The 12,500-nt window shown below is 36.9% G+C and overlaps 1 protein-coding gene across 6 annotated transcripts in view; it reads left to right on the top strand.

Moving 5' to 3' along the window:
- The window catches only part of LOC113824006 (uncharacterized), a 23,559-nt gene that overhangs the window by 10,642 nt on the left and 417 nt on the right, over positions 1 to 12,500 (top strand). For all 6 annotated transcript variants that reach the window (XM_070125331.1, XM_070125330.1, XM_070125329.1 and 3 more), the window contains exons 7-11: positions 1 to 101; positions 707 to 856; positions 4,801 to 6,661; positions 8,596 to 8,869; positions 9,085 to 12,500. The exon at positions 1 to 101 is cut by the window's left edge and continues 156 nt beyond it; the exon at positions 9,085 to 12,500 is cut by the window's right edge and continues 417 nt beyond it. In XM_070125331.1, the coding sequence (XP_069981432.1) occupies positions 1 to 101; positions 707 to 856; positions 4,801 to 6,661; positions 8,596 to 8,869; positions 9,085 to 9,178 (2,480 nt within the window). In that variant the 3' untranslated portion in view covers positions 9,179 to 12,500. The remainder of the gene's footprint in view (positions 102 to 706; positions 857 to 4,800; positions 6,662 to 8,595; positions 8,870 to 9,084) is intronic.

Genomic DNA, 12,500 nt, shown 5'->3' with positions numbered 1-12,500 from the left:
GTTCATATGATGATAGCATTGCTAGTCAGAACTTGTCAGTGGATGAAGTGCAAACTCCAGAAGAATCAGAAGGTTCACAAAGGAGGAGGAGACCAGCAGTGGTTTGTAGATAAAATTCCATACTTAATTCTTTACAATATATATGCAAGAAATTAATTTCATTACTTTTGCTACAACCAAAAAAACAACAAAAAAACAAAGACACAAGAACACACACATGCAAAGACAAACCTAAAGACACAAAAACACACAGGCATGAATGATGATAACACACACAAAAAAATATGCAGGCAAAAATATAAAAGTAGAGAGACACATGCATGAAACACACACATGCAAAAAAAATATATACACAGAAACACATCAACAAAAAACACAAAACTTTGAACACATAATCACACTTACACAACCACACACAACCCACACCCATACCCAAATGCAGGTGCAAGTACACAAATATACAGAAGACATGCTGTATATTAGAGCTAATTTAATTTTTTCCAAGTCTTTGCCTTTTTTACTGATTTTGTGTCTCCTGATCTTGTGTCTTTATTCACTTGACAGTTATTTGTTTTTAGCATAGATTTATAATAACAAAGAGGATTCAGTACCAGGAAATGTAAATGATAGTCAGATGTATGAGGTGAGAAATCATTGATACATTTTTTATAGATATATGTTTTATTACCAAGGTTATATTTTACAGAATAATACTCCAGAAAGTCCAAGAGGGAGTGGTAGAAGAGGTGGCAGAGGCCGAGGGAGAGGGAGAAGCGGAAACGCCTCAAATGCTCGAAGGAACTCTCCTGCTACCACCAAAGAAAAAACAGATACCACATCCAGTACAGAAGTTCAGGTGAATATTTGGCATCCTTATAACTTAGTAAATGTATAAGTAAGAAACCTGTAATTTAATGGCAAAAAATATTTATGTGGCATGCTTGAGGCTTGGAAATTTTGTTTCTTATGCAAAGGCATCTAATACAATAGCTTGTATTAGGTTGCTTGGAACAGAATTTAAAGGATGGAAATTGATTAGTCTTTATTCTCTCACTGCTACCTACTAATGGTCTATATGTTATGAATCTAGTCAGCCATTTACTAATGGTCTATATCAGTGTTGTCCAAACATTATCGCCTATTGTATCCTTTATTACCTTCTTGTACTGTTATGTACCCCCACCCCCCCCATCCACCATGGATAAACAAACTTTTAATTAGGATGATGCAAATAATATACAAATTATGAAAAGACTGCATTGCAGGGGTGTTGGTCAATAAATTCGAATTTGATACACAAATAAAAACAAAATGCTTGAAAAAATACTCAAATGTGAGGTGTGTGTGTTCCTTGTGTGTTCATGTATCCCTATGATCTGTGTTGCTTACCCCCAGGGGTATGCGGACCCCAGTTTGGACGACACTGGTCTACATGGTGTCAATCTAGTTAGCCATTTACTTTTCTTTGGCTGAATATTAAACAACAGTAATAGAGAAACTTTGATTTTGCATCTTACTTGAAAAAAATGTACAACTCAATGGATCTGGTTAACATGTCCATCATTTCATGAAAAAAATTGGGTGAGGACTGGGTAGGGGGAACATGCTGTCATAGAAAATTTGGCTTAAGGCCAAGATAAGGGGAATTACTCACCACGGGTGGATAAAGTTCTCGGAAGATTAGACTCAGTGGGCATTTAGGAAGGGGCTATTGCATTATTTCCACTATTGTAAAGAAAATAACATTTTATAGTCATTCCTATTAACTAATGATTACCATGTTGTCTTTTTTTTGAGTGGAAGCTCTTCATGTAATTTCATGTAATGTGGTACAAATACTCCAGTTTAGACATCATTGGAATTTTACCCAGTGGTTTGCATCTTGTTTTCCCTTTCACAAGTGTCTGCTCATTCTGTTAATAAAAAGGCCTAGGTCTTACAACTTAACCCTGCAGTGAGGGTACCAGAATTTTTTGAGCAGCGTTCATTCTGGTGACTATTGACAACCATCATGCCTTTCCAGCAGGGCATTCTCTGTGTACAGCTGGCTCTGCCTGCTCACTCACCAGAGTGAGTCATGATGCCTATTACCGTGTAGTGTAGGGTTTCCATGACATCTGTATCTGTGCCCATCAATCAGTCAGTCAATTAACCCTTGGATACGGAAATAACTATGCTGAAAACCCGGGCAATGGGTTACATAAGTGGCCAACATCCAAGGCGTGCATGAACACCCATGAGCAGTAACGAGACTATGTGCCTCCCCTTTGCAAAGTTATTTTGTGTTATCTTTTATGGCTTTATTGGCATTTTCCAATGTCCACATATGTCTTTTGATTTGCTTTATCTAGAAGGTAATTGCTTATTTTCCTTGCACAGACTTCATATCATCTCTTGTGTAGTGAATAACTCAGTGCAAGAAAAAAAAGGAACATTTGGGTATTTCTGCCCTACATCTCATTTTTGTTGTAATTTTTAATTCAACATAATACAACCTGCTCTGCTGGTCACAGCAGCCTGGAATATGGTGCACAGCATGGAAATGGCATCCTCCCTGGAGCTGGCACTCTTCTAGTCTCGGCTTACACACAATACATTCCACGTTCGTTTATTGATGGGAATAATGCTAAAGCCCCTTTCGAAGTGCTAAATGAGTCAAATCATACTCCAAGAGGTTTGTGCACTTGTGAGTCTTTTCCATCACCCTGGCCTTCGCTCATAATGCCAAGTTCGCTTCACCCAGGCTGCTGTCAATATGCCTGATTGATGGGATGTTCATGTCACCTGCACCTTGGCTCAAGTTTTTCCATGACGTTATCCGGGTCCATTGGGTTAATTAATCAATCAATTAATCAATCAATCATTCTCTGATCTCTCGACTGAATATTATCTTGATGTTGAATTTCCAAGTAGACTATGCCTTATAGACAGTTACACATCAAGACAAACCTAAATATTTTTTTCTGGGCAAGCTTTTTTAAACTGATTTGCACAGATATATGTGTTGACATTGTTTCATTTTGGGCCACTTGAATTTTTTTTTCTAATTCAGTACACTACACTACACTACACTTTACTATACTTCACTTCACCACTTTATTTCACTATACTTCACAACAGTACACTTCACAACAGTACACTTCACAACACTACACTACACTACACAAGACTTCACTTCACTACACAAGACTTCATTACGCTACACTACACTACACTACACTACACTACACTACACTACACTACACTACACTACACTACACTACACTTTACTACACTACACTTCACTATGCTACACTACACTTCACTACACTACACTACACTACACTTCACTTCACTTCACTTCACTTTACTTTACTTTACTACACTTCACTTCACTTCACTACACTACACTACACTACACTACACTACACTACACTACACTTCACTTCACTATGCTACACGACACTTCACTACACTTCACTTCACTTCACTTCACTTCACTTCACTTCACTTCACTTCACTTCACTTCACTTCACTTCACTTCACTTCACTTCACTTTACTTTACTTTACTACACTTTACTTTACTTTACTTTACTTTACTTTACTACACTACACTACACTACACTACACTACACTACACTACACTACACTACACTACACTACACTACACTACACTACACTACACTACACTTCACTTCACTTCACTATGCTACATGACACTTCACTACACTTCACTTCACTTCACTTCACTTCACTTCACTTCACTTTACTTTACTTTACTTTACTTTACTTTACTTTACTTTACTTTACTTTACTTTACTACACTTCACTTCACTTCACTTCACTTCACTTCACTTCACTTCACTTTACTTTACTTTACTTTACTTTACTTTACTTTACTTTACTTTACTTTACTTTACTTTACTTTACTACACTACACTACACTACACTACACTACACTACACTACACTACACTACACTACACTACACTACACTACACTACACTCTTACCATGACCAAGACTATGGGTTCCTGAGCTGTAGAAAATGTGGCACAATCACTATGACAGCTACAAGTATTCTAATATGTCAAGTATTTATACCCTCAGAAATGGTTTAAATGCAGCATGTCATTTGTTCCAGACAGCAAATGCTGTATGTTGTGTTAATCCTTTACCACCTCATGTCACTCACATCCTGTTGTGCTGAGAATGGCCATCTCACAGGGGCATATATGTCATGCCATCATTATCTCAGTCTCATCAGAGTTTATAGCCCTTTTCTCAAATTGACTTTGAATTATGGTAGCTTGATTCTTATGAGGGAATTTCAATTAGGAATTAGTGCTAAGGCCTCAATGTTTTATACACATCTGTGTCAAAGCCAGGCCAAATCAGTATGTTATTGGTACATATAAAATGTTTAAGCACATGTGCCAGTTGCCTGCATACTGCCACATTAATGTACATCCTAGAAATTTCCACTTTTTCGACATTTTAGCCAGCTTGTAGACATTAGATTGATATGTCTTAGTTTGTTTGTGCATATTCTAGAAAGTACAGGACCAAAGCCACTGTAGATTCATTACTTATTGTCCTGTCCTGTCTGATAGAAATGTCAAGTCACATAGAGAATAGAGATTTCGGTATATGATTCAAGAATCAGTTTTATGTGTTATAGGGTATAACCATTAAAGAACTTGAACTGGGATAGGAAACAGGATTGCCAAAGTTTTCAGTCTTACAAAATATATCAACTGAAATCTTGATTATACAGTATGAACCATTTTGTGGTTTAAGATCACGTGTTTGCTCCTTTCAGGGAGATGATGTGTCAGATTGTCAGCTGGAAGTAACATCACATAGTCCAAGTCAACAGGAAGAGGATCCATTGGAAGGACCTAGCTGGTGGTACACTGATCTAGAAAATGCTCGAGGTTCCCGAGGCCGTGGGCATGGCAGACGCAGAGGGAGAGGTCGTCAGAGGAATTCTGCAAAACAATCTCCTTGCATTAATTTAGCACTGGAATCATCTAGTGAAAGTGAATGTGATGACTTGTCATCTCGTAAACCCAAGGTATTGGAGAAAAGCCCTGCTGGACCTCAAAGCCCACAGGCTAACAAAAAACCTAATTGTGCCTCGCTAGAAGTAAATAAGAGTCCGAGATTATCTTTAGACCATAGTTACCTTGCTTCACCTGCCAGCATGTTGGCCAGATTGGAAAACTTAGAAGCTAAAGCAGGACGTCGATCAAAAGCTCGATCAAGAGGCATGTCACTTCGGGGTAGCTCAGAAGAAGGAGGTAGGCCAAGTGAGGTTGGGACTGAAGGTGGGCGAAGGCTCACTCGGCAAAGAACAGAAATAAAGAGAAATAGTGTAGAAGCAGATTCTATCAAAAATGAGGAAGACTCTTTCAATCTAAAGTTAGAGGAAACCTTGCTGGAAGTTGGGGATATCAAAATGGGAAGTCAAGAAAGTGATTCAGTCCTAATGCCCCCACCTAGAATGCCATTACCTGTAGTTGACAAAGACTTTCTTATCACTGATAATGACTTAACATGCATTGGTGATATTAGTATGGATATGACTGAACCATTATCAAAAATAATAGGCCAGGCAGCAGTAGATATACACAAAGAAGATACAAAAATTGAGAGAAGATTTTTCAAAACACAAACTCCAGATTTAACTGGATCACCAAAAACAGAAGCTACAGAGAAGACCCCATTTGATCTTTCTTTAATGGATGCCACTGTAGTGAATATTCCTCCGTATTCTTCGCAAAGGTCACTGGAGAAAGAAAATTTACCTCCTCATTTTGATGGTGAAAATAGTAGAGTAGAAAAAACTGAGTCTGTAAACTTGAGGAGAGTGTCAGTAGTTCTAGAAGATGTTATGAAATGTCCAGATTTGCCAGATAAATACACACCAGAACTGAAGCTTAGTCTAAGTGCACAGACAGTAAAATCAGGTGGGAACTCCTCAGGGAAAAGTAAAGATACACTTCCCAAAGCTTCGAAAGCAGAAAGTCCATTGCTTAAGAAGCCCAAGAAAAGAAAGACGTTAAGATTTTCTGTTGCACATGAAGATGATGATGAAGATGAGGATGAAAATTTCTCCCCGAAGAAAGGAAGAAGAAGCCAAAGGGGAAGAAGGAAAAGCAGTTCAGTTGGAATGACACGAGCAAGAAGGTCTACTCTCAGCAGAAGGACATCCAGTGTTGACAGTGGTGCTGCTGGGCCTGCAAGAAAGCAGCGTAGAAGAAAAAAAGACTCAGAGGATGCCAACACACCACAAAACACTCCAGAAACTAGTATGATTAGTGATTTAGAGGAGGACTCTAATACAGTGCCATCTAAGACCAGCTCAGAGGAGGAGGGTATGACAAAGATAACACTTCCTGTGCAGAATGATATTTCAAATAATAAGAATATCAACTTGAATGACTGTTATGTGATGGTACACAGAACCCCAGAAATAATTGTCCAACAGTCTGCTGTAAGATCTGAAGACTCTCTTGTGTTAGAACTAGACTGTACAGCTGATTTAAACTCCCCGGCTGTGATGTCACCTGCAAAGTCCCCAACGCTGACGCCTCCTGTGAAGATAGGGAAGATGGATAATTTGAGCAAACAAATGGAGCTGGTCATGAAAAAAGCACAGCAAATGAAAATGGATCAAGGTAGGGTGTTGTACTTCTTTGTCTTATTTATAGGTATTTAGTAGGATGTAACAAAAAATAGAAAATCCTTTACTTTCATTAAAACTTGGGTTTCAGTTGGATTGGCTTTTGTTAGTACTCATGACCAGAGGCATAGGGTAATGTGTTGGAATATACCATAAATACAAATTAATGTTCTTGGTCATATTGCTGTCTTTTTCATAATCAGAAAGAAATTGTGTGGTAATCTTCAATACCAAAAGACCACAATTTCTTGGTCTCATCTTTCTGGTCAGGGGAGGGGATGGGGGTTGAAGGATGGAGGGAGAGGGGAGAAGGGAGAGAGAGGGGTAAGGAGAGGAGGGAGAGAGAGGGGTAGATGGATAGAGGGAGAGGCAGGGGTAGAGGGATAGAGGGAGAGAGAGAGGTGGAGGGATAGAGGGAGAGAGAGGGGTAGATGGATAGAGGGAGAGAGAGGGGTAAAGAGGTAGAGGCAGAGAGAGGGGTAGAGGGAGAGAGAGGGGTAAAGAGGTAGAAATAGAGCGAGAAAGAGGGGTAGAGGCAGAGAGGGAGAGAGACGGGTAGAGAGAGAGAAGGAGAGAGAGGAGTAGAGGGATTGAGGGAGAGAGAGGTGTAAAGAGGTAAAGGGAGAGAGAGGGGTAGAGGGGAAGAGGGAGAGATAGGGGTAGAGGGGAAGAGGGAGAGAAAGGGGTAGAGGGGAGTTGGGAGAGTGAGGGTTAAAGGGGTAGAGGGAGAGAGAAGGGTAGGTGTGTAGAGGGAGGGAGAAGGGTAGAGGGAGGGAGAGGAGGAGAGAGGGGTAGAGGGGAAGAGCAGGGTAGAGGGGAAGAGCAGGGTAGAGCGGAAGAGAGGGGTAGAGGGGTTAGAGAGGGAGAGAGAAAGAGAGAAAGAGAGGAAGAGAGGGGTAGGGGTGATAATGGAGGGAGAGGGGTAGGGGTGATAATGGAGGGAGAGGAGTAGAGGTGATAATGGAGTGAGAGGAGTAGAGGTGATAATGGAGGGAGAGGAGTAGAGGGAGAGAGGGAGAGAGGAAGAGAGGAAGAGAGGGAGAGAGGGAGAGAGGGAGAGAGGGAGAGAGGGAGAGAGGGGGATAGAGGGTTAGAGGGGGATAGAGGGATAGAGGGATAGAGGGGTAGAGTGATAGAGGGGTAGAGGGATAGAGGGATGGGAGTTGAGAGGGGGAGAGGAGTTGTGAGAAAGAGAGAGGTTCACAGACAGACAGACGGAGACAGACAGACGGAGACAGACAGACGGAGACAGACAGATGGACATAGACGGACGGAGGCAGACGGACGGAGGCAGACGGACGGAGGCAGACGGACGGAGGCAGACGGACGGAGGCAGACGGACGGAGGCAGACGGACGGAGGCAGACGGACGGAGGCAGACGGACGGAGGCAGACGGACGGAGGCAGACGGACGGAGGCAGACGGACGGAGGCAGACGGACGGAGGCAGACAGACGGAGACAGGCAGGCAGGCAGGCAGACAGACGGAGACAGGCAGGCAGGCAGGCAGACAGACGGACAGACAGACAGACAGACAGACAGACAGACAGACAGACAGACAGACAGACAGACAGACAGACAGACAGACAGACAGACAGACAGACAGACAGACAGACAGACAGAGAAAGACTGAGATTAAGAGAGAGACTAAGATTAAGAGACAGACTAAGATTAAGAGACAGACTAAGAATGAGAATGAGAGTGAGATTGTGAGTGAGTTTGAGTGTGTGAATGAGAGTGAGAGAATAAGGGAGTGTTTTTATGTTTATTTGTCTTCTTGCACAGCGTGATTTGATATGGTCCAGTAATGAACTACAGCACTTTTTAGAATTAATGAATTACGTGTATGCATGTTTATGTCTATCTCTGCCTCTGACTCTGTCTTTCTTTCTTTATGAGAGAGATTGTAATTAATATAAAAATATTGTCAGATACTGCAGGCTTGGAAGAGATTTTGGATCCTTGTGAGGGGCCTAAAGAAACCATGTCTGAGGCAAGTGGAGGAACTGAGAATGATGAACAGAAAAGTCCAGTTGGAAGTCCTAGAGATGTAAAACAGGATGATGTGGAGAAAAAACACACATTAAACTGTGAAGATCCAGATGAAAAAGAATTAGTTGACCTCAAGCAGGATGTAGAGGAGCCAAGGAGGAAGAGAGGAGCTGCTATGAAAATTACGTCTTTCAAGGAACTTAGCCTGAATTCGTAAGTAATTCAAAATTATTACTTTTTAAAAACTAAATGAAGGACCTATTTGAAAATGACAGAAAATATTAGTTGTTTTGTAATTATTCTTTACTTAGACATGGGCAGTATTTTTATTTTTGTATTTTGTTAGGAAAGAATAAAAAGTAAATCAGTATGGAAATGAAATGTTTAGCAGATGTAATTAGCATTTAATGTGTATCTTTATTTTTCAGGAAAATGCGAAGGCTGACATCAAACACTGTTGTTATTAATGATGCCAAACCCAAAGCCAAAGGAAGACAGAGTAGCAGGTCTTCCACATCTTAGAGATGCGAACAATCTTAAGGTTGTGTATTTTTATTATACCTTATTCTGAGAAGTCAATATACTACAAGAAATAACAAGAAAAAGGTTAGAAATTAAAACTGTCAGGAAAGTGAATATGTAGATTTCATGCTCTAGATATTTTACATATGATGAATAGACTAAAAATAAATACATATTTAGGAATATATATTTCAGATAGTATCATGAAGCATATTTTTCAAATAGTTCTACTAATGATGTGATCAACATATAATCACTGTTATGTGTATAAACCTTAAATACTAGCTGTTCATGCCCTGCAATTAATGGGCAACTAACTCATAAATAGATTATTTTGTAAATAAAAGTATTTATGAACTTGGGTGTGCCCAATTTGGCTACTAGATTACTTTACTACTGCACTTTACTAATAGAAAACACTTCCTTGATTTTCATAATTTTCATCTGATTGAGGCACAGCATAATGTACTGTCTTGTACTTGGAATTGTGAGTTTAGCAATGTTGTGGATGCATTTGATAATTTTTTAAATATTTACTCCAAACATGTTGATATCATAACTAGGTCTTCCCAGAACTTTTTTTTGTTTTATTTTAAATACGATGAAGTGCTAATTTTCCTGTTTGGAAGGGGTTGCTCATTTCTTATGGAGAGGAATTGGTGAGCATCTGTTGAATTAATTGTTTAAGGCAACAGATTCATTCTTGCTATTTTATCTTATAACTTTCTTTAATACCATGATTAAAAGGTTCCTTTTTATAAGAAAGGATAAGGCTAATTTTTCTGAAGTTAAATGATATAAGTTTCTTTGAAGTGTATGTAATGTTTATGACATTAAATCTTTAAAGTCTCCTAGCTTTGTCAGCTGTCATATTTTTTTATTCTTATATTATTATTGATGATTCTCCACAAAATGTGTTGTTGTTGTTATGATTATTATTATTATTGTTATTATTATTATTATTATTATTATTATTATTATTATTATTATTATTATTATTATTATTATTATTATTATTATTATTATTATTGTTATTATTATTATTATTAATATTTTTATTTATTTATTTATTTTTTTAAATTATCATTTTTATTATTATTATTATTATTTATTATTTTTTATTTCTTTCTTTCTTTATTTATTATTTTTTATTTATTTATTTATTTATTTATTTGTTTGTTTTATTTATTTTTATTTTTTTATTATTTTTATTTATTTATTTATCTTTTTAATTATTATATATATATATATATTTTTTATAAAATTGTTATTAATACATTTTCTCTATTAATAATTCCTATTAATTTCTCAAAAAGTTTCCTAAGAATTAGCTTTTTTACATGATTATTGCTTGGCAGATTAGCATCATTGCAGGGTTTAGCATAACTAATTGTTAACCGAATCAGGGGACTGTTGTTTGTTAATATGTGCTTCATTCATTTTAAGAATTATATTTCATATTATAAACAATTAGTTTTATAAATCTTTTTAGAAGTATTTAGTATGGATTAAGTGTTTTAAAGAATTACCATCATTGTAGACAGATAATTTTCTGTAATGTGAGTCCTTGTTTTTACAGAATAAAAATTTCCTGATGCTTCTACTTCACACAGAAAATAAAAAATATAAGTAAAGATTTAGGAAACAAAGATGTTTTTCATAAAACTTGGATAATTATGATTAATAAAAGAGCCAATACACAATACAGGCTGCAGCAGTTTTATGGGTTACAAATGTTTTTAGAAATAGATTATGATTTATAATTGTATTGCACAATAATGAATAATTTGTTCCTTTGTAAAATATTAGGAGAGGTACTCTTATATTGGAATTACAAAAAAGGAAAGTAGGAGCATGTGCTTAGTTTACTTTTGGTATTCAGTTAGAGATTTTTCAGATAAGGATTATTACCATGATGCTTGTCTCATGAATTATGTTCTCTTGTAAGTGAAATGATCATATGAAAAGGAATCTTAGTTAATGCTATCATTTTTCATGGAGAGAAAATTATTTTTGTGAAGTGAGAAGAATCTTATTATGTTTGTGGTGGTAATCATAGACAGATGGCATGTGTTGAATGTTTTTTGGTAATTATGTACCTTTAACATTGATATTGATTTTTTGTCTTCACTTCTACATTTGATTGCTGTTTTCACATCTACATTAGGTTATCCATGCACTTGCAAAGTTCTGTTTGTTTGATTTATGGAATATTTTTTTTTTCTTTCAGTGATTTGTGTTGGCTTAAAAATGGAGAGATTTGTAGTTCCACAACTATTTGTATGTAATGTGGAATTGCATTTTTTTTATGCGTGTAAAAAGATGCTCATTAGGAGGAGCATGAGGTATGCAAAGTATGTAAGAATATGTAAATTTGTGGAAATGTACCTTAAAAGTATGATTTTTTTTTCTGAGAAATAAAAACAGGAGAAATCCAAGTGAAAAAGAAATGAAGATAATAAATAACAGATATTGATGTGGAAAGAAATATACTGACATTTTTTGTGGTGTTTGTAAAAAAAAAAAATTAATAAAGGAACATTATTTGACTCTCATAAAGCAAGTTATAGATACCCAGAAATGAAGTATAACTTTTTAGTGTGTTCTTCATAAACAAAAATCTTGTCAGTTTGAATGTATTCTGCAAACTCATAGTTTAACCAGATGTAACAAGAATGGATTTAAGTTTGGAAGCATTTGTCTTTGATTGTATGTTGCAAATATGTGAGAAGCAAAAAAACTGTGTTAATGATCAGAACTGTTATATTCTTTTAATTTAAGACTATTGCACTACCGTTTAGAAATATCTTAATTATAATATTTGCTTGGTTAAAGAGAAGCAGAACCTCATAACTGGAAAAAGATCTGATAGTATGCAAAGGATGATCATGGTCAATTACAAAAGAAAAACGTGAGCACCGTTAGCTACACACCAGTGTTTCCATCAGTTATCATGTGTGCAAAATGAATCCTACAGAATAACAACTAGTTTTCAAAATACATATTTTTTGCATACAGGAATATATTGGAGTGATTATATATTCTCAAAAATTATCCAACCTACCAGGTCTTGTCAAAATGCCTTGCTTATCTTAAAAGTTGTACTCAGTGTTGTAGAATTCTAATTATGTGGTATTGGACAAGAAAGATTCTTTCGATGTATTTTGCTTCATTTGGTAAGATAGTCCAGATTTTAATTGTACAAAAGGGTTGTTCAGAAATGACGCCTTGCCATGTATAGTGTATAATTTGTTATTATGAAGTGCTGCTCTCAACACGAACTTAGTTGTAAGGTTAAATGGGAGTACTATAGATACTCAAG

The sequence above is a fragment of the Penaeus vannamei genome, chromosome 9, assembly GCF_042767895.1.
Source record: "Penaeus vannamei isolate JL-2024 chromosome 9, ASM4276789v1, whole genome shotgun sequence".
Classification (NCBI taxonomy): Eukaryota; Metazoa; Arthropoda; class Malacostraca; order Decapoda; family Penaeidae; genus Penaeus; species Penaeus vannamei.
The sequence above is the reverse complement of the archived record's forward strand: the minus strand, read 5'-3'. Positions and strand labels throughout refer to the sequence as shown.